We start from the raw sequence: 22,545 nt of genomic DNA, 5'->3' as shown, positions 1-22,545 counted from the left end.
AATATATATAAATTATTGTCTACTTATTAATTATTGTCTACTTATTAATATAAATTATTGTCTTCTTATTAATTTTACAGGGAGAAATTATAATTACCACCTAACCTAAACAATTCCTGTTGGTGCTTAAGAGTCCGGGTGGATGGGAAGAGAAAAGGCAGTGGGGAGCAGGGAATAGGAGTAAGAATACCAGGGTAGGATGATAGAATAGGAGGGAAGACTGAAAAGTACTTCATAACTCTGGAGTGAGCTGGTGAATGTTTTACATTTCCTCTCCCTTCCCCCTATACCAGAATCTTCAATCAGTAGACTGAACAGAGAACAAATATCTAAAGTTTTTTTGTTGTTTCTAAAGTGTAAGCATTGCCATACCATTTTTCAGTGTTCAAGATATTTACGAATTTTCCTTCACTGTCATGGTCTTACTTATTTGTGAAATATAAACAACCAAAGAGAACAAACCGGCCAAACAGCAGAGTATTCCTAGGCTCCTTGAATAGGAGACCAGGAGACCGGTTACCACACAGAATGGAGGAGGGGCGCATGGAGGCAGGAGGACACACGGAGGTGGTGCTGAGCTTTGGTGCAGGATGGGTGAGGCATGTACAACTTGTGAAACTACACCCAAAATTATATTCAGGTAACCAGAGGCAAATCAATAATTTTTTTTTTTTTTAAAAAAGGAAAAGCGCAGCGCATACTCCTGGGACTCAGGGCAGGGGGCTCAGCAGCACTCGATGTCAGACCCTCAGGATCCAGCTGCTGGAAACACATAAAGGAAGGAGACTTCAGAAGAGGGTCTCCTACACGCAGTATAATTCAGGAAAATCAGACAAAAATAAATCAGCTTCCACAAATGCTCCTTTTAGAAACATTTGGTCTTGGGTCCCCTGACCCAGGGGAAGGACCTGCAGCTGAACTGAGCAGAGACTTTTCTGGGTCTGTCAGGGAAAAAAGGTGTCAGCCCTTTGCCACTCTGTTACAGAAAGTATCAGTGGCCTTCACTAATGTTTTCAAAATTAGGAATTTATAGATTCAGATTCTGGAAAAGAACAAAGAGGAGAAGGAGAGTGTGTATTTCTATGCAGAAAGTCGCACATAGCTTAAGAAATTGTCCCTTAGAGTTCCAGAACATCAGTTTCCTTATTTTAAAAAAATGAATAAGATAAAAAAATATCTCTGAGCATGGGTGGAGATGGGGTGTTTGACACAATAGACTAGTTTCTGTTTATCTTCCTTCCCATTAGATGTCATTCCGACATGCTGTGTGTGATGCTATCTTTTCAGAGAATCCCTTCCTTTAAATGACACAACAACGTCCTGAGAAATTTGATGACAGGCCTGAAACCACACAGGCAACCAGGATCGAACCCCAACCTTCCCACCCACTCGGTGAGTGGGTGGTGTTTGCTGTTCTCCATCTGGTGGACCTTGGGTCAGCTCTTGAGGCAACAGACTTGCACCATTAACTACAGGGCAAAGTCAACAGACGCCCTCACATTTTGCTCCATTTCCTGCACATTTCCCGTAGGCTTGCCTGGAATCCAATGCCCTCAGGGAGGAAGGTGCTTTCACCCTAGTCAGGGTCACTGGCCTGGGCACTAGACACTCCTGGGCGGTCGGGGAAAGTCTGTCATCACACGCAGTTGCTGGAGCTGCTGAGTGGACTCTGTCCCTGGCTGTGTGACTTCAGGCATAGGTACAGTTGAACCCTCTGCCAGCCACTTAATTCATCCACAAAAGCAGAGACACTGTGTCTATTTTATAGGACTAAATGAGAGGGAGAATCAGAGACACTCATGTGTTGGTTGGGCAGCCAGCAGCAAGGGAGTTTATATTTACTGGGACAGCAGAGGGCAGGCTAAAGCTGTGAATGAATGTGGGGAAGGCCCTGGGGGAGCAGAGTAATGTGACAAGATGGGAATGGACAGCCCAGTGGCAGAGTGAACATTTCAGGGTCCATGGTAAGATATCATAAATGCAATGCAGCACCTGTCGTGGGCCCTTAGGGGAAAGGAACAGAAAAAACTGAAGTTCCCTGCTCTCCACTTTGTCATTGGAAGGGTGGAGAGGGAAGTGGTGCCATTTTGTCATGCGTCCTCTAAACAAAATCCTTATTTGAGCCATTATAAGAGCAGACAATGTCCAATGTAGGCTGAAAATAAGAGGATGAGTTAAAATGGCCGGACAGTCTGAGACACGCAAACAAATAACCACAAAATACAATTAATAAGACTGTGCCACAAAAGAGTCCAGGAAAAGGTGAGGCTTTTCAGTGGAAACACGGGGAAGGATTTTTGAAGAGGAGGCGGTTTAATGTGGGTTATGGAATAGCATTTAGACATATTATGGAGGGCAGAAGAGGACGTTCAGATAGGGAGAAGCATGAGGTGGCCCAGGGATAAATGACAAACTTCTCAGATGAGATGTAGCATCTGAAATGGCTGGGAGTGTTGTATGTACAGCAGCCTTGGCTGCTGTCACATTAGATTCTGGCCTTTCTAATGGAGTGTGGTGTCAGGTCAGTGCTGCTTTAAGTTTTAGTTTCTTGATGACACAATGTGGAGAGCCTTTCGATGTGCTTATTTGCCATCTGTCTCTCTCTCTGGTGATCTCAAGTTATTTTTTACCTCATATTCATGGAGTTGCTCATATCCTTATTCTTGATTTTTGAGAGTTCTTTATTTTCTATGCAGTCCTTTACCATACGTGCCTTTTGTAAACACGTTTTCCTAGTCTGTGGCTTATCAGTCAGCCCCTCAAGGCAAATATTTTATATCTTTACCATAAAGAAAGGAATTAAGCCTGGATACAATTTAGTCTATGTCTTAGTGATGTAAATACACATAATTAATGGTCATACATGCACTAGATGCATATTTTGAAAAAGTAAAAGAGCATGGAATTTAGAGTCAACACTGGTGGGACAGAATCATGTCTTCATCATTTTGTCCTTATCTGTCATACTCCATATGGATTCACAAGGAAGATCTTTTAACAATTTCTTATTATGTACAGTTTAAATGTTATATTTTCCCTTCAGGTTATACCAAGAGGATTTTCCCAAGTCAATAAATATTCTTCAAAAAGATTATTTTCAAAGGTCACATGATATTCTATGTTACATATTTGATAATCCATATGTATTATGGTATGTAATATATTTACCTTTCCTTCTTTTTTTCCCTTTGTCCATGTGTACCTTCCAATTACTTGTTTCTATAAAAATACTACGGTAAACATCTTTTTAAATTGTAAATTCTTTGAGAATCAATGTATTAGTTGACAAAAAATTTTATAACATTAGCTTTTTGTACTAGACATTCCATTTTAAAAAGAAAAGATTCAGGTTTTATCAGGTGTTTGATGTATGTATTTTGTTAATTTATTTTGAAAAAATAGACTTTATTTTTCAGAGTACTTTTAGGGTAAGGCACACTTGAATGGAAGGTATAGAGTTGCAATTCACTCCTTGCTTATTCTCTACTCTCTCACCCTCCTGTACTATAAATTCACATCAGGTAGAACATTTGGCATCATTAATGAAGCCACATCAACTCCTCACTATCACCCAAAGTCCATAGTTTATATTAGTGTCCACTTCTTGGGTTTGGACAAATGTATAAGGACATGTCTCCACCAAAGAATAGTTTCACCACTGTAACAGTCCTCTGTACTCTGCCTGTGCCTCCTTCTCTCCCCTCAATTCCCTGGCAACCACTGATCTTCTCTTACTATTTCTATAACTTTGCCTTTTCTAGAATATCATAGAGTTGGGATCTTCAGCTTGCAGCCTTTCATATTGGAAGGAGGGCAGAGCAACAAGGTGCAAAAAAAAAAAATAGACTTCTCATAACTGTACTTCTGCCAGCAGGATGGACCCGCTTGCAGCAACCACACAGCTAGACAAGAAACAGACTTGGCAAAAATTCTGCTCAGACTTCCATCTGCTGACGCCCGGCTATACCAAGGCTGCCAGATATCCTGCTCCCAGGTAAGAGGAACCACTGCTATTTCCTGCACCCAAAAATATGACCCAACCTGTCACCCCCTACCTTTCTCTTGCTCATGCAATAAAAGGACTTTACTACTTGGTTGGGGGTGCTGCCCTTTCTGCTTGTAGTTTCTGTTGCTAGTAAACAGCTGCTTTTACCTTTTGGACTGATTCTTTGTTGACCTGTGTTTACTACTCATCTCCCCCCATGCCACACACCCTCCTCCAGACTAACATGTTAACTCCTCCCACTTAGTGATTAAGTTTGGCTTCATCTGACCTTTAGTTTCTCTGTATTCCACCGACAAGTCAACTATCATTATTTGTCTTTCTCCTTCCAAATTATTTCACCTACCATAATTTCTTCCAGTTCCATCCATGTTGCCAAAAATGGCATGAGTTTATCTCTTTTGATCACTGACTACTATTTCTTATGGCTATATATGACATCTTCTTGATCTACTCATCTATTTTGGGGCACTTAAGTTGTCTTCATATTTGGATATTATAAAAAGTGCTGCCATGATATTGAAAGTCGTTTGCACGTTTGTAGGGTTAATGATTGTCAAGCTTTTCCGCCCTCCCGCCATTAGGATTGATGATGGATCTCTGAGGTCCTGAATGCATGCCGGATGGCGGGCACCTGGAGTGGGGTGTGGGCATTCTGAGAAAATACATTATTAAGGAAATGAATATAATAAAGATTCCAGCAGAACTTCCAGCCCAAGTGCAATGAACACTCCAATGCAGGCATAATCAGCAAGTTTGCTTACTTACAGCTCCTTCCCTTTCAAGATTCATGCCCAGGGTCTCAGCACTCTTATCTGCAAGGTCGGACAGCAGCCAAGCTGGTCTCTATCCAAGGCCATCCATGAATGCCTGCATCTTTTCCCCCTTGTATTGCCCCCCTTGTCTGGGGACTTTGCTGCAAATGGTTGTGCCTGCTGAAAAACGATGTTATCAATGTAACAGATATGGACACAGTTGTGTATAAAAGGAACTCTTGGTCTTTAAACGGGTGCTCAGACCTTACAGGGCTACCCACGTCTGGGACCTCATGCCTGAGTAATAAAGCTTCCCCTGATCTCACCATTCCTGAAGTACTTCTTGTTCCTCCTCTGCCTGGGTAAAAGGCTAGAATTTATTTCTATAACAGGCAGACATGGGTGGGTACACCAGGGCTGAGACGGAGCTTCTAAGGGTGGTGTCGCAGAATGGAACAGAACCAGAAGGAGAACAGGCGAGAGAGCAGAATAAAAGAGAAGCAGAAAAGAGAGAACAAGACCACAAGAGAACCCAGGAGAGTCCAGGAAGAGTGAGGATTTGCCGGGGCCTGGGAGGCGTGCCAGCCTTCTGGCCCCCCAGTACCCCTGCCTGCCGTGTACCTGGTAAATGACAATAAAAGCCTGAAAAGCCACCAAGGGCACCAAGACTCTCCATTACCCATCTGCACAGGGATTATAGAGATCCTGCACCATGCCTTCCTGCCATTACAACATTGTCCTCAGTATTGCATTGTTGCCATATGTAGTGACCTTGTAAATAACTTTGAGAAAGTTCCACGGAGATGACAGGGATGCTTAGGGTTTTTTCTTCCTCCTTTATTAGATTCTGCTCTGATCTGCTATATAAATTTTTGTAATTACATGAAACATGGCCTACGCTCCCATACACCTCCCAAATGCAAACAAGCAGGTCAACAACCCCAGTGTTGTAATGCTTGGACAGCACAACAGAGAGTCATTTGTCCTTTTGGAATAGGGCAAATAGTGTACGAGGGCAGAGATCCAATCAGGGCCCCAGAGCACTGAAGCAGAGGATATAAGAGGATGGAGATAGTTAAAATCAGCATCTAGATTGGCTCCCAGTTTTGGGGGGAACGTTTTTCTCAGTGCCTAGAAGGAGACTGTAAAGTCATGAGATTAATTACCGTCCTTTTCCTCTGCTCCAGGCTGCTATCAAGTTTGAGCCAGGAGTCCTTCTCACAGGAAATTGGCTGCGATGATGAGGATGTATTTAAGGCTGTGGATGCTGCGCTGAAGGAATATAATGATGAAAACCAAAGTGGCAACCAGTTTGTATTGTACCGTATAAGTAATATCATCAAGATGGTGAGTATGCTATGAAACCTTGACAGAATTTGGAATATGCTTTCACTTGGAGCCCAGGCACCCTTCCCTCTCCCTCCCCCACCACCACAAACCAGCAAAGTACTGATAACTTAAATATATATAATTTTTATTTGTCAATTATACCTTGATAAAGGGGCAGGGGAGATGGAGTTAGATTCTAAGCCATTAGTATCTACCTTGAAGCTATTGGCTTGAATGTGTCAAGAGTAACAGCTCTATTCTGAGTGGTTTGTAATATTTTTAGTCACTGATTGATATAGGCAGGACAAACTCTGACAATATATTTGATTTCAGAAATGTTCTAGTGTAGGTGGGAGGAAGGGTGTGTGTGGGGTGTGTGTGTGTGTGTGTGTGTGTGTGTGTGTGTGTGTGTGAAAGAATTCACCAGAGACTGTAGAATGTAGAAAATGTAGAAATGTATGTAGAAAATGGAACAGCCAGATTTATTGAACTACACTGCTAAGAGAAGCTGTGGGCGAGACAGAAGGGGTCTGGTACACAGAGTGAGGGTCTCAAGGCTCTGTGTATACTCCTGGCATCATTGCCTGGCTACAATGACTAGTCTTGGGTGTGACCTGATTGATGATCCAAATTGGCATAGGAGAGCATAAGCTCTTTGGATCATCACCTTAATGTCCAGGTTCCCATGGCAGTTTTATGGGCTCCCTCTAGCCATTCAAGCCTCCCAGACTTGCCTGCTGGGCAAATGGGAGCTTGGGATTTAAATTAGCAATTATACCATGACAAGAAATACAACTCTCTAAATAGTTTGTTTAAATGAATTTCACTGTAAAACACTGTGTCTCTGTGATAGCTGTTCAATTGTTTACTTTGGTGAAAAATAAAATCAGTCATTTGACATGAGGATTAAGACAAAAGCCCAAGAGAACGTTTTTTTCTGAAAATGAAATGGAGTCATGTGGTTCCATAATCTAGAGTCATCAGGCAGGAGTTCTGCTTCCGGGTCTGTCCAGTGTGTTGGTGGCGTCTTCATTGGCTGCCATAGCAGATGTCAACTTTCATTCAAAACTGTCTGTAGAATCACTTGTTATCTCTCCTTTCCAGTGTGACCACCTCCCACACTGCTACCACTTCCTGTTTTATTAAAATCTGAGACCTGGAGTGGACTCAGAGAGGGACTGTCTGACTCCAGCCCCTCCAGGTGCTAAGGTTATGACCCACCAGGCTCTGAGGGAATGGCCCCTGGGTGTCAGGAGCCCAGGACCCTCGGCATCTGCTTCTCCTGGTGGCAAGGCTGCCTCCTCCTGCCAGAATGCTGGCCTCCTGGCTCTCACCTGCAAAGTGGGGGGCTGGACAACACCACCTCTCAGGTCCTGCATGCCAGGATTGTGCATTTGAAAGCTCATCCAATTCACCACCTTCGCGATTTAGAAGTTTTATTTCCCATTATGATGTGATTGAAATATTGACAGTAAACAAAAAAATACTAAACTCACCTCCGATTAATTCATCCTACTCTCCAGAAATAACTGTTATCATTTTGCTCAAAAGTGAAAAAACATCCTTTAATTTGTTGGTTATCTAACTATAAAACTAATATATTTTTGTTTAAAAAACACCTTGACAATTCAGGAATTTTATTTTTTAAGGTTTAGAGTAGCATTATAATTTATTTTTTTAAATTTTTTAAATTTTTATATTTCCCATACAATTGCAGCCAGGAATGTTTGTTTTAAAGAAGAAAGTGAAAGACAGCTGTATTCCTACCACTGAAAGACAAACATTATAACAACTTTGTTGCACAACTTTTCAGACATTAAAAAATCATATGTCTACATATAAATTGATTTCTACAAATATGACCTAATGCTACAGATACTACTTTGTAACTTATATATATATGTGTGTGTGTATGTGTGTGTGTGTATGTATATTTACCTGGCAAATAATTGCCTCATTTATTGAATGAATAAATTAACTTTGTTATACATACATTTGTATATACATACATACATGTAAATACAAAAAGCATATTTGTCCAAGTCAATATATGAAATTTTTGGCACTTTTAATGTATGTTGGCCCCAATTTAATCAAACAAATATCAAATATTCATAACCACACCAGATCACACTCAAATGATTCACTGTGCGTCAGTAGGATGGACCTTACATATCTTTGTTTGCTTTTTCTCAGGGTGGCATAGATCCATTTTATTCCTTCAAGTACCAAGTCAAGGAGGGTGATTGTCCTGTTCAAAGTGGCAAATCCTGGCAGGACTGTGATTACAAACAATCTGCGGATGCTGTAAGTATGTCAGCTATTTCCAAGCCTCTGGTTTTCTGTGTCAAGACTACCAGAAATTTCTTCTGGTGCTGGGATGAGAAATATTGTGAGTCTGTTTCTGAGGTTGCCTGTGTACCATCAAATGTACAGAAAAGTCCCATGCTTGATGTCTGTGTTGTCACATAGACATAAAGGGCAGGGAGAGGCCAGTGGTTAGACATGAAGAAAGTGCCCCTTGAGAAGGCGACTCTGCTGACCCCCTGGGGCACATGGACAGGCCCAGAGACATCAGAGCCCTTGGGCACAGGTGAAGGGCTGGTGAGAGGGGAGTGGGGCCCTTCCCTTCACAGGCCTAAGCCAGAAACTCTCTGCCTCCAGCTAGCTGACCACTCTGAACTGGCTCCTCCCCTGTAACAGGAGAGCTCACAGGGACCCCATGGATGGGGGAAGGAGGCAAGGAGACACCTCCTGCAAAGGACTTTGCCTGGCAAGGGCTTGCCACTCCACAGCTGGTTGTTTTGCCTCAGTTCAGGGAGATTGCAGATGGGATCTTCTCAGCAACAAGCTAGTGTTCTCACTGTGGTTGCATTCACTTATTCCATGTGAAACATGGGCATCTTCTATGCAGTTTGAACATGGAAACTGAAAAGTGCATCAAGAGGAGAGTTAACAGTTTGGTTCTAAGGCATTGTGTACATCTTGGTAAAAAAAAAAAAAGAAGTAATTCCAGGCCTCAAAGCAAAGACTGAGATTTAAAGTCTCACCATTTATAGTGCCTCTCCTCCAAGCTCCCATGAATCTCAGTGGTTGGAAAAAAATGATCATTCCGTTATACAAACATTCATTTTTTTGCCTCAGAATTCTGTTAGGAAAAATCTTGACAAGTCTTTTTTTTTTTTTTAAGATGAAACTGTATTTAGTGCTGCTAAGTGGATGTCTCCATCTGAAAGATTGAGATAAATGGTGTCTTTTATAAATTTTTTTTAGGCCACAGGAGAATGCACAGCCATCGTGGGAAAAAATAATAGGACATTCACTGTAGCTACCCAGACCTGCCAGATCACTCCAGGTAACGGATATATCTGGTGGGGCTTCCCTGGGGGGGAGAATCAGTCATTTCTGTGTGCCCGGAGTGCAGCCTGGACAGAGCCCCCTACTGCAGGGAAGGCAGCAGGAGCTGTGCCATTTGTAGCCTCAGGGAGAGTGGGGTGGGTGCAGCCCCACACCCTGATCTGGGCCCAGGCTGCTTCCATTCACCACCTCAGGGCTACTCCCACCCTCTCCCTGCAGTGCTGCACTATATGGATGTGCAGTGGGGTGTCCTGCCTTCAGTTGTAGGCCCCTTCCCAGAGAGTAAATAACAGAGGCCTTGAGATCAGATCTAGTCTGCAATCTTACAAAGCTCTTCACCTTCTTGGCTTTCCTTTTCTTTATGTATTCAATATAAAGGTGGATGACAGTAATCCAGCTGCCCAGGATGCTAATTTTTAAAAATTTATTTATTTTCTTACATTGTTGTTAATTTTTGTACAGTGTTTTCTTTCTCCCTCAGGTGTTGACCCCGTAGTTCTTCCCTCCCCTGTTTTGACCCCCGTCTTTCCCCCTCCCCTGATCTATCCCTCAGATCTATGGTCAGTTTCCACCTTTCGTTTTTTTCCTGACCTTTTGTTTGGTCTCTATATTCCACCTATAATGAAACCATCCAATATTTACCTTTTTCCTTCTACTTGTTTTCCTTAGTATAATCCTTTCCAGCTTCAACTATGTTGCTGCAAATGGCATGAATATAACTTTTTTGATGACAAAGTGGTATTCCAGTGTGTGTGTGTGTGTGTGTGTGTGTGTTATGTATCTCATCATATCTTGATCCAATCATGTGTTTTGGGACATTTAGGTTGTTTCAATATTTTGGGCATGTAAATAGTGCTGCAATAAACATAAAAATGCAGGTTTCCCTTTGAATTAGTGTTTCTGTGTCCTTTGGGTAGATTCCTAGGAGAGGAACCACTGGGTCATATGGTAGATCCATTTTTAGTGTCTTGAGGAAACTCCATACACTTTCCATAGTGGCCAGATGAGTTTGCATTCCCATTAGCAGTGTAGGAGGGTTCCTTCATCACCACATCCTCACCAGCATCATTTATCTCTGGCTTTGTTTGTTTGTTTGTTTTTTGGTTTGTTTTTAAATATGGGCCATTCTCACAAATGTGAGGTGGTATCTCATTGTGGTTTTGATTTGCATTTCCCTAATCATGAGGGGTATTGAACATTTCATATGCCTTTTGGACTTCTGCAGTTCTTCTTTGATTCTTCTAGACTTTCTTGGATTGGGTTACTTGCTTTGAGTTTGTTGAATTGTGTAAGCACTTGTAGATTTTTTATATTGTTCCTTTCATCAGTTGTATGAAGTGCAAATATTTTCTCCCATTCAGCAGAGTGTTCATTTTGGTTGCTGTCTCTTTTTAGTTTGATGTAGTTCCAGCAGTTTATCTTCCTTGTTTTTCTTGCTTGTAGGGAAGGGTGCTCAAACGTATTTCTGAGTTTTATGTCATGGAGATTTTTGCCTAAATTTTCTTCTATACATTTTATGGTTTCAGGTCTTACATGCAAGTCTTTTACCCATTTTGAGTGATTTTTTATGTTTGGTAAAAGAAAGTAGTCTAGATTCTTTCTTTTGCATGTGATAGCCGAGTTTTCCCCGCACTGTTTATTGAAGAGACATTCTTTGTTCCCAGGTATATTCTTTGCTCCCTTGTCTTAGGTTAGTTGACTGTTTTCTATTTCTTTTTTATTCAGCCCTGGGTGATTGTATAATTGTAAGAATTTGTCTATTTCATCTAGATTGTTGAACTTGTTTACATTTAAGTGTTCATAGCAATCTCTAATTATCTTTTAGATTTTTGTTGTGTCTGTTGTAATTTCTCCTCTTTCATGTATGACCCTATTTATTTTAGTTTTCTCCTTCTTTTTCTTTGTGGACCTGATTAGAGGTTTGTCTATTTTATTTTTTCAAATAACCAGCTTTTGGTTTCATTGATCTTTTGGATTATCTTTTTAATTTCTATTCATCTATTTCTACTTTGATTTTATTATTTCTTCTACTGTGTTTGGCTTTTTTGTGTTGTTGCTCTTGTTGCTCTAAATTTTTATAGTTCCTTAACGTGGGAGATTAGGTTGTTTTTAGGGTTCTCTCCTTTTTCTTGATGTGGGCCTGTATTGCTCTATATTTTCCTCTTACTACTACTTTTGTGTGTGTCCCATATATTTTGGAAGGTTGTATCCTCCTTTTCATTTGTCTCTAGGTAATTTTTCATATCTTCTTTGATTTCCTCATTAACCAGAGGTCTTTCAGTAGAACGTTGTTCAGTCTCCTCATTATGGGGGATCATCTTGCTTTCTTTTCACAGTAGATTTTTAGTTTAATATCTCTATGGTCAGAGAAGACATTCAGTAAGATTTTAATCTTCATGTTCTTGTTGATGTTTGTCTTGTTACCCAGTACGTGGTCTATCCTGGGAGAATGATTCATGTGCACTTGAGAAAAATATGTATTCAGATTTTGGGGGGTGCAGTGTTCTATTGATGACTTTTAGGCCCATGTGGTCTAGATCTTGGTTTAGTGCAATTGTGTCCATATTTATTTTCCATCTTGTTGATCTGTCCATTGCTGAGAGTGGGGTGTTGAAGTCTCCTACCACATGTGTATTTTGTCCAAAGGCTGTTTTCAGAGATGATAGTAATTATCTAATGTATTTTGGTGCTCCTTCATTTGGTGAATATAAATTGATCAGTGTTACAACTTCCTGGTATACTGTCCCCTTGACCATTATGTAGTGTCTATCTATGTCTCTTGTCACCTATTTTAGCTGGATGTCTGTTTTATCTCATATAAGTATGGCTGCCTCTGCCTTCTTTTGGGTGCCATTTGCTTGTAGAATTGTTTCCAAGCCTTTACTTTCAATCTGTGGTTTTCTCTGGAACTTAGGTGTGTTTCCTGGGGGCAGCAGAAGGTTGGATTCTGTTTTCTAATCTAACCTTCCACTCTGTGTATTTATATTGGTGAATTTAGTCCATTAATGCTTAAGGTGAGTATTGCTATGTGGAAATCTGTGACTGTCATTCTGTTGATCATTTTGTGGTTCTCTCAATTCCTTGTTCAGTTTTTCATATTCATTCCTCTGTTGGGTTAGATCCAAAAGCTCCTTTTAATTTACTTGCAGTGGGGAGTTAGGAGTAGTGAATCCCTGAAGAATTTGTTTGTCTGGTGGTGCAAGGGGTTAAGCATCTGCACTATGAAGTTATCAGCAGCCACTGCAGTAAACAAAAAAGAAATGTATTGTTAGGCCATGTCGTCATTACCTGAATGTCACAGACTATACTGACACAAACCTAGATGGTTTAGCATATTTCATACCTAGGTTATATTCATGACCTATTGGGACCACTGTCATTTATGCCATCCATGCCGTTGCTGACCAAGACAAGGCTAGGGTAATGATAACATGGCCTAACAATACATTTCTTTTTTTTTTTAAAGATTTATTTATGCATACAAGAATTGGGGTATAGGCCAGAGGTGTAGGGGGTGAGAGGATTCAACAGAGACAGAGTGGGGAACAGAACAAGCAGATTAACTGAAATACACTGCTGAGGGGAGCAGCGGGCAAGACAGGAGAGGTTTGCTGTGTCATGTGGGTTAACTCCCTGGCCGGGGATCGAACTTGTGCTGCAGTGGCTGCCGATAACTTCATAGTGTAGATGCTTAACCCCTTGCACCACCAGGGAGGCCCCCTAACAATCCATTTCTCAGAACAATATCACCATTGTTGAACAACACATATCACCAGTGTGCCACCCACTTCTCAACAGCAAAGGATGCTCCCAACTGCTCAGACCACATGTCATGCCTCCCTGCTTCCACTTTAAGCTCAGGTAAAATGTATGTACCCCATACCGCACACTGCTGTCCCTGTCATCCTGCTATCTCAGGGGCTATCTGCTCCTCCTCCTCAGGCCTTGTGTCTCAGGTTAACCAGCTAACTAGCTTTACCCTTCTTATCTCAGGCCTCATCATCTCAGGAGTCTCCCCTGTGCTCACTCTGGGCTCTTGCCTTTCTAAAGTCTTGCCAAATTATATTGAAATGATGCATCTACAGTTCTGTCTCTCACACTAGACTTGGCCCAGATCCTTTGGCAACAACTATTACTAAAGAATTGATGTATCCAAGTGAGCCCACCAGCACCGGGCAAGTTGTGTTTGGTGGATTGGATTGTTACAAAATGTGTTGTACCCCAAGCCAGGCTTCAAAGACCTTTAATAAACATTGAAAAAAAATGTGCAATGTTTTAATTTCTTGTAAAGGATAAATTCATGTATTCTATAGTTAAAGAACTGTAAAAATAAATGTAAAATAGTTGTGCTCAATGCTGTACTATGCATATAAGAAGTTCTAAGAGAATGGCAATTTTTTTCATCTCTGACTAAGAAGCAGATTAGTGTTTTCTTCTTATAATTCATACTTAGCTTTAACGTAAAGTTTGTTTTTCAGGATCTTCTAGATTGTCTGACTTATTTAGGGCAATGTATTTTAATGCTGCTTTCTCTCATTAATATTGTCTCTTATTTTGCCTCTCTTTGTCAAGTGGGGGGACCTGCACTGATTTCCCAGCACACCTGCCGTGGTTGCATGTACCCCATATCAACAGAGGACTCCAGCGTGAAAGAAATCCTGAAGCATGCTATTTCACACTTTAACAACCACAGTGCTCATTCTCACCTCTTTGATCTTGGAAAAGCAAAACATGCTTATAAACAGGTTTGTTCTTTTATTTTTCATTTTGCACATTGTTAAAATTTGTTAGATTTTTATGCTTAGGATTTTATCAACTGAAGCAAACTGTTGACTGAAAAAACACTGGGTTCTACAACTGGAGGGAGGCTCTTCTATGTCCTCCTGTGACTAACACAGGCAGCAAACATCTTCTGCTTCGGTCAAAGTGACCAGGAAACTGCAACATGTAAAGGCTCCAAGGTGACTCAGGCTCCCTGCTTGGAGATTTGTTTGGAATGAAAGGGTGGTCAGCATTAGAAGTTCTTTCTAGAGCTGGTGAAAGAAGTCATTCTGGCCTGAAGGTTTTAAGAAAACTCTAACACCATGGGGCCTCCCTGGTGGTGCAAGGGCTTAAGACACAACACTATGAAGCTATCTGCGGCCACTGCAGCACGAGTTCAATCCCCGGCCAGAGAGGTGACCCAAATGGTGCAGCAGACCTCTCCTGACTTGCCTGCTGCTCCCCTCAGCAGTGTATTTCAGTCAGCCTGCCTATTCTGTTCCCCACTCTGTCTCAGGTGAATCCTCTCACCCCCTGTACCTCTGGCCTGCACCCCAGTTTTTGTACGTATAAATAAATATTTTTTTAAAAAACTAAAAAAAAAAAAAAAACCCCTCTAACACCACCTTACTATCAAGAGACAAACATGGCTTCAGAATATTAAATTGTACCTTAAAAAAGTTGGCATTGCTTTCTGGGCACCCTCTAAATGAGTTCTTGTATTTCTAGGGGTTGTCGGGCAAGCAAATATCTATAGAACATCCTTTCATTGCCTCAGATCACTAAGCCTTGGCTGACAATTGGCTGGGTCCCTTGTAGTTCAACTTCTAATCATGATGACTCAGCTTTGGCTGGCAACATTCCCTGCTTTTGCTCCGCCTTCCAACTTGCCTTCCTGAAGGATACATGAGCTGCTCAGTTATGTCCATGTCCAGCTATGACAGCAGGACTGGCCCACATTAAAGCAAGAGAAATGCTATTGCCAGCTAGTCCGAGGAACTGAGGACCTAAAGGTTACTTGAGCTCCAAGTTTTCTTAATCTGCCCAGTACAGCATTCTTAATAATTCACAAAATGCAATGGAAAATGTTTTTCTGCATCCTGCCAGAGTCTTCCATAGTAACTCCAACTATACACTGCTTTTCATTTTCAGATGTATACACATGTTTATGAGTGTGTGTGTATTGTGATAAGGGTTGTGTGAATCATAAAATGCTTAATATTTATTTAGTAACAACTTTTGTCTATCAATAATTACAGTTGATACTTCTTGGGTGTTTATGATATCCCAGGCAGTATCCTAAGCCCCTCTGAAAATTGTTTCAGGTGGTAGCTGGATGGAACTTTGATGTTTCCTACTCAATTCTGCAAACAAATTGTTCCAAGGCAGACTTTCCATTATTAACTCCAGACTGCCAGATCCTTTCCAATGGCGTAAGTAAGCAACAATCTAATTATCTGCTTAGCATTTTATGTCCAGGTTTTTTGGTGTGGGAACTCTACAGCTGTGTTAGAACTCTGCCACTAAAATGTTAGATGACACTCACGTTCCCTTGGGAAGGCTCACATCATTGGTCTCTATGCCCTTACCTATGTGGTCAAAGAATCTACACATCAGCAAAAAGCACTTACAGAGATAACCAGGGACTGAGAATAGCGTGAGGCAATGCGATGTCATTGTCAAGTTTGTCTTTCCCCATCTTCACACCTTCCTCCCTCCTTTCCTTCCCCACTTGCTCTGTCCCTCTGTATCTGACATGGCTAAGGCCTAACCCTCCCTGGAGTATTTGCATTTTAACAGAAGACTGTGCTTTAAGCAAAGGGTTGCTGCAAGGCCTTTAACCTGGTAATTCTATTTCTAAATTCCTTTATATGAAAAAGAGAGAGAGAGAGATCTGTACTGCAAGATGTTAATTTCAGTGTTATTATTATTAGGAAAACATTGGAAATAAATTCCTTCAACATTATGGAATGCCTAAGTATATGACAGTATATCCATACAATAGAAGACGGTCCTGCCATTAAAAATTAAGTTTTATGGTTGATTAATTAATCAAAAAATTAAGTTTTGTGACATAATAAAATGGCTATAAGTAAACATAAAACTGTATACAAAAAATATAGTCATTCAATTATATAAAGTAAACTGAGCTAAATCTGAATAATTTGAAAAATAGTATTCATATTATAAAGGTATCAGTGCTTTATTGTATGTCCTCAGTTATTTACACTTTAGTTTACATTACAATACTACTGACTCACAAATAGTTTTGTTTATAAGTCACCAAATCTATTGATATTTTCCTTCTAAATTCTTCCACCATTTGTTCTGTAGTTTATTTTAGTTTTCTTTCTGTTTGTCAAAGTTTTCAGAAATAGTTTTAAATTTAATGTGGAATTAATTTTGTTTGAGGGAGCCAACTGATTTTTCCCAAGAGAATACCAGATAGCTCAGCATTCTTCCCTTCCACACACATTTTGAGATGACATTTCTCCCGTAGTGGTTTCATATGAAAGCTCTGTCCTCTATTTTTGTTCCAAGGCCATCATTTGTTCACAGCCATAGCTTCAAAGTAAATTTAAATACGCGACTTATGGGTCTGATATTTATATCTCCAAAACCAATCTTTCTTGTAACCTAATGTAAAGGTGAATTAAATTATTTTGTGCCCTAGCTATAAAAGTATTATAAATTGTATATTATATGAAAGTACCATTTAAATAAATGTTTATTATGTTATTCAACTCTTTTATAACCGTATTTTTTATCATTGGCCTTCCTTCATTAATAGCATATATAAAATCCTCCTACCGCAATTATTTTTATCCATTTAAACTCACAAAGTTTATAGTTTCTACTTTATTTTGATTCCATACTTCTGGACTGTCTCTTTTAAAAGAATAAATTAATCTTTTCACTACTTTCATGAAATTTTGCTACCTTGAATTTTATTATTCCCAGTATTAATAGTACTCTGCTCCTTTTTTGTTTGTATTTGCTTTAAGTTTCCTTTATCCTAGTATATTATTCTTTAAGATATTCTTTTTTAATATCATAGCTTTTATTTTATTGGTTTACAAATGGTTTGCATAGTTATAATTTGGGGAGTACCAGTTGACACGTCCCTAGGTGCACATGCCTCACTCACCTGCCAACAAGGCTCCAGTCCCATGTCTGATCCCCTTCCTGTCCCTCAACCCATCGCTTCTCCATTCCCACTCCAGTAGCCAGTACATTTTTCACAGAGCCTAAGAATGATGTTGTTGTGCTTCATCATTTTTTTTTAAACTATTTTTTTTTAAATAGAGGCATGTTTTATTTATTTATTTATTCATTTGTTTGTTTTTGTTTATACATGCACTGGATACAGTCAGAAGCGCGGGAGGGTGAGAGAATTCTCAGAGCCAGAGCGGAGAGCAGAGCAGGCAGAAGGACCGAAGTACACTGCTGAGGGGAGCAGCGGGCGGCAGGAGAGGTCTGCGCGCCATGTGGGACCCTCCTCCGGTGGCTGGGGAGCAGCCGGGGATCGAACCGGCGCTGCAGAGGCTGCTGGCAGCTTCGCAACCCAGCGCTCAACCACTGTGCCACGGGGGAGGCCCATACTTCATCATTTTTTTTTCTGTATCTGTATTCTGCAAGTGAGTGAAACCATCTTTCACTTTCTGACTTATTACACTTTGCACAATCACCTCAAGATCCATCCATTTTGTACCAAAAGGAACTTTCACGGATCATTTCCTTTTTTTTTTTCCCATTTTTTTTATTTTAACATTTATCATTTTTTACATTTTTTTATACAATATTTGTTTCCCCCCACTCCCTCATATTGAGTCCCCATAGAATTTCCTTCCCCAAGGCACCTGTGCACCTTCACCACCATCCCCTGTGCTCCTCCCTCCCTCCCTCTCACCCCTCTCCCTCCTCCTCCCTTGCAAGATGTCTCTGGTTTATAATTGTCTGTTTTTGCTTTGTTGTGTTTTGTACTGTTATTATAATTTTTTTTACACTGATGTCTTATTTGGTTCCCCTATATTCCTGTTATAAGTGAAACCATCCGATATTTTTCTTTTTCCTTCTGGCTTATTTCACTGAGCATGATTCCTTCTAGCTCCATCCACATTGCTGCAAATGGCATGAGTTTATCTTTTTTGATTGCTGAATAAAAGTCCATTGTGTATATATATAACATCTTCTTGATCCAGTCATCTATTTTTGGGCATTTGGGTTGTTTCCAGGTTTTACCTATTGTAAATAGTGCTGCAATAAACATAGGTGCTGGAGACCAGCTCCAGCTAGATGTCGTGTCAGGGATCTCAGAAAGGAGAGGACAGCTTCGTGAAATTTTCTGAAATTTTTGGAGGGCTGAGGGGAATTGGAATGAGGTAGTAAGGAGACACTGACACTCTCTCTAGTGCAAATATCTCCTGCTGAGGGTTTCAGTGGGTCTTTATTTATACCTTAAGGCAAGCAGTGGGATTACATCAGCATAAGCATTGAAGCAGAGCAAAGACAATCAATGCATATTTTCTCATGAACATGTAGCAGACTCCCTTGGTCTCATACCAAAAGGGCATTTCTTTGGTTACCTCAAAAAACATCAGGAACAATTAGTTTCCTAGGTACAGCTCATTTTCTAACATGATCAATTATATAAGACAGCACAACATTTGCAATGATTAAGCATTCTATTGAATTTTCCTAGTTTCCTAGTGGGTGTAAATGTTCTATTCTATTCTCTATTACTAAAAATCAACCTATCTCCTCAGCACTCAATTACTTCAAAGTGGCCTAAAGCAACTCATCAAATCCATGTTAGTTCTACTGAAGTCTAGCTCTTAACTAGAGATTCCTAACCTCCACATGGCCTGTGAACTATTGACCTTTTGCATACACCGGGAAATGTACTGCTGCCTCAAACATGTACCCCCTGTTTAAGGCTACGGTTTCCAAGCACAGCTGGTTCAGGGCGGCTTGTTTCCATAGTTCTCAGGGCCAAAACATTTCTTTCCTAACTATACCTTTAGCAGTTTGTACTTTCTTTGATACTGATTCAAGTGTAAGAACAATAAATCAATTAACGTCTAGGTCCGAATTGGGTTTTCACAAGCCAATTAATAACTAACTTACTTGAGCTTTAACCAAGAACAAAGAGGAGAGCATTAGCACACGTTGCCATGGAGACTCCCTAGTTCAGATCTTCTTGGGAAGTGTAAGAACTCCCTTCTTCTGGGAAGTACAATTTTCCCTCTTCTGGGGAGCACAGGGGCTCCCCTCTTCTCCAGGATCTCCACCAATGCCTGGACCTTGTCAAGAGACAGCATGGGTAGCACAGACTGCTGCACATAGGTATACAGGTGCTCTTTTGAATAGCTGTTTTTGTGTCCTTTGGGTAGATCCCTAGGAGTGGAATTGCCGGATCGTATGGTAGCTCCATTTTTAGTAGACTGAGGAACCTCTAGACAGCTTTCCACAATGGTTGGACCAGTTTGCACTCCCACCAGCAATGTAGGAGAGTTCCTTTTTCACCGCATCCTCACCAACATTTGTTGTTGCTTGTTGTTATTGATATGTGCCATTCTTACTGGTATAAGATGGTATCTCAGTGTGGTTTTGATTTGCATTTCCCTGATTATAAGGAATGTTGAACATTTATTCATATGCCTGTTGGCCATTTGCTTTTCCTCTTTGGAGAAATGTCTTTTAAGTTCTTCTGCCCATTTCTTGACTGGATTGTTTATTTTATTTTTGTTGAGCCATGTGAGTTCTTCGTATATCATTGTGATCAGTCCCTTATCAGTTGGATGGAGTGCAAACATTTTTTCCCAATCAGTGGGGTGTCTCTCTGTTTTGGTCCTGAAACCATAAAATATATAGAAGAAAATATAGGTAAAACACTACAAGACATACATCACAAAAACATCTTTAAAGACTCATCACCCAAAGCAGTGATGGTGAAGGCAAAGAAAAACACCTGGGATTACATCAAAGTAAAAAGCTTCTGCACAGCAAAAGAGACTTTTTTTAAAAAAAAGATTTATATTTTTATTTATTTATTTAACAAGCACTGGGTACAGTCAGAAGCGTGGGAGGGTGAGAGAATTCACCAGAGCCAGAGCAGGGAACAGAACAGGCAGTCTAGTGAAGTGCAATACTGAGGGGAGCAAAGAGCACGCAGGAGAGGTCTGCACACCATGTGGGACCCTCCCCTGCTGCTGGGGATCAAACCAGCACTGCAGAGGCTGTGGGCAGCTTTGCAGCAGCCCAGTGCACAACTGCTCCGCCACGGGGAGGCATGTCACAGATCATTTCTATGGTTTGTTACAAGATATTTTTCCTAAAGTTAAACAATTGATTTTTTTTTAACTTATCTGAAAGTCTTTGCCTTTCTAAATGAAAATGTTGCCATTCATTTATATGGCTATTATTTCTACATTACATTTTCCTGACATCTTATTTCATATTTCTATGTATATGTGTTGATTATTAGTTTTGATGCAATTACATAACTTTCTTATTCTTCTTAAAACTACACTTTTTTTTCCCATGCAAAGATTGTAAAGTTAATTTATTAGTAAATTTATTTCACTACTTGTATAAAGTTTCTTAAGAACATTTTTTAACTTATGCTCTTGTGTACTTTTTTAAAACCAGGATATCGGTGAATGCACAGATAAAGCATCCATGGACGTTTCGCAAAGAATTACTTCCCTCATACAGAAGTGTGAGACTTCTCCAGGTATGAGAGAACTCACATTGGTGCTTCAGTAGTGTGTGCTGAGCCACACCACTCTGATCATGTCACAGCAGCTGTGATATGTGCTTCCATCCTATGCCACAAAGTCTGTGTGGCAACAGAGCCTGCTGAGGACACTGTACCTCATCTCAACCCTTCTGACAATACTGAACCCCATCTCTGTCCAGCTGTGTGGCAGATCAGGGAACTGAGAGTGCTGGCCCAGGGGTCCATAAGGGATATTGTGCCACAAGGGGAACTTTCTGTTCTCTGAGCCTGCTGGGCCTCCTTGTTACGAGATGTCCCTAAGCCCTGGGATATTCAGTTAGGTAAAGCTGACCACATTTTTAACTGCTCAGAATAAAATCCTCTCAATTAAAGTTTTTTTTTTCTTCTCTCTCCATGTTATAATTAGGAAAATGGTTGAGCTTATGATCAAGTCAGTATTTCTATACCAAGAGCTGGCTTTTATCCCACCTGCAAGATAGTTGTATGGACTCCACAGTAAGTAGCATTCCTGAAGCTGCCAGCTCACCAGGAACAAAGGACTTAAAATTTTCCCATTAGAGAGTGATCCCTTTAAGTTAAGAATTAATTGCCTTTGACAGCCTCCAACAAAAATACATAAGTTATGAAAAGCACACTATTTTGGTTGAGGCATTAAGACCTTCTGATTGGCTGATTCCCTAAATACCCTGGGCTCAGAGGAGAGAAGTAAGAGGAAAGGCAGCAGGCAAAGGCCAGAAAGTCAGCCTCCACCTACTCATTCCTTGGGCAGCCACACGACCCTCTATAAATGGATACTGGATCATGAATGGGACAGGTGCAAGGCTAGATTGCACCTTCTGTGTATACACTTACTTAAAACCTGATTCTTTCAGCGCTGAATTTTCCTCTCGTGACGTGTAAAGGCTGTCCCAAAGAGATCCCTGTTGACAGCCCAGAATTGAAAGAGGTTCTGAATCTTTCCATCAAAAAGCTGAACGCAGAAAATAATGGAACTTTCTATTTCAAGATTGACAATGTGAAAAAAGCCACAGCCCAGGTCTGTTAATTATGCTACAAATGAAGTTAATATAGCAGTATGTGTGCAAATTGCTTACTAATTGTGTGAAGATCCTGATTCTGGATTGGGAAATAATAGAGCTGATGAATGAAATTTGAAAGATTTGAAGTTCACATCATAGTATTACTGCAAGCTTGGTGTGTGATCCTGAATAAGTGACTCTCCATTTTCTATCTGTAAAGTCTGCGGTGATGATCAAATAAGGGGATGTGTGGTCATCACTTTTTAAACTCTCAAGTGCTATATAAATACTAGTAGCTGTTACATGATTAATCAAATTCAGGGCTAGAAAAAGGAAGACTTATTTTATGCCTTTCTAGATTCATCTGTCATTGTAACATACTTAGCACCCTGAGCTCAGTCACAACAGTAAGTTGTTATTACCCAGACTCTTCACATTTTCATATCCATGTCATTTTCCCCCAATCTCCCTGTCTGGGGTAACCTCTGGGATGTCCTCTGTCTTCCACACCTGTCAGCAGAGGATAAGGAGAGCCCTGGTCTGGGGCTCAGGACACCCAGATCTATCAGTTATCTAACC

At 40.6% G+C, this 22,545-nt stretch overlaps 1 protein-coding gene across 1 annotated transcript in view; it reads left to right on the top strand.

The window, feature by feature from the left end:
* LOC119256784 (kininogen-2-like) overlaps positions 1-22,545 on the top strand; it is a 29,437-nt gene that overhangs the window by 1,227 nt on the left and 5,665 nt on the right. Inside the window, exons 2-9 of the mRNA XM_054700427.1 lie at positions 3,875-3,994; positions 5,946-6,105; positions 8,284-8,394; positions 9,361-9,442; positions 14,017-14,189; positions 15,531-15,638; positions 20,857-20,941; positions 21,820-21,983. Of these exons, the coding sequence (XP_054556402.1) occupies positions 3,876-3,994; positions 5,946-6,105; positions 8,284-8,394; positions 9,361-9,442; positions 14,017-14,189; positions 15,531-15,638; positions 20,857-20,941; positions 21,820-21,983 (1,002 nt within the window). The 5' untranslated portion in view covers position 3,875. The remainder of the gene's footprint in view (positions 1-3,874; positions 3,995-5,945; positions 6,106-8,283; positions 8,395-9,360; positions 9,443-14,016; positions 14,190-15,530; positions 15,639-20,856; positions 20,942-21,819; positions 21,984-22,545) is intronic.

This window comes from Talpa occidentalis, unplaced genomic scaffold (assembly GCF_014898055.3).
Source record: "Talpa occidentalis isolate TD23 unplaced genomic scaffold, MPIMG_talOcc4v2.1 talOcc4.4, whole genome shotgun sequence".
Taxonomy (NCBI): domain Eukaryota; kingdom Metazoa; phylum Chordata; class Mammalia; order Eulipotyphla; family Talpidae; genus Talpa; species Talpa occidentalis.
This window is presented reverse-complemented; position numbering and strand designations above follow the sequence as displayed.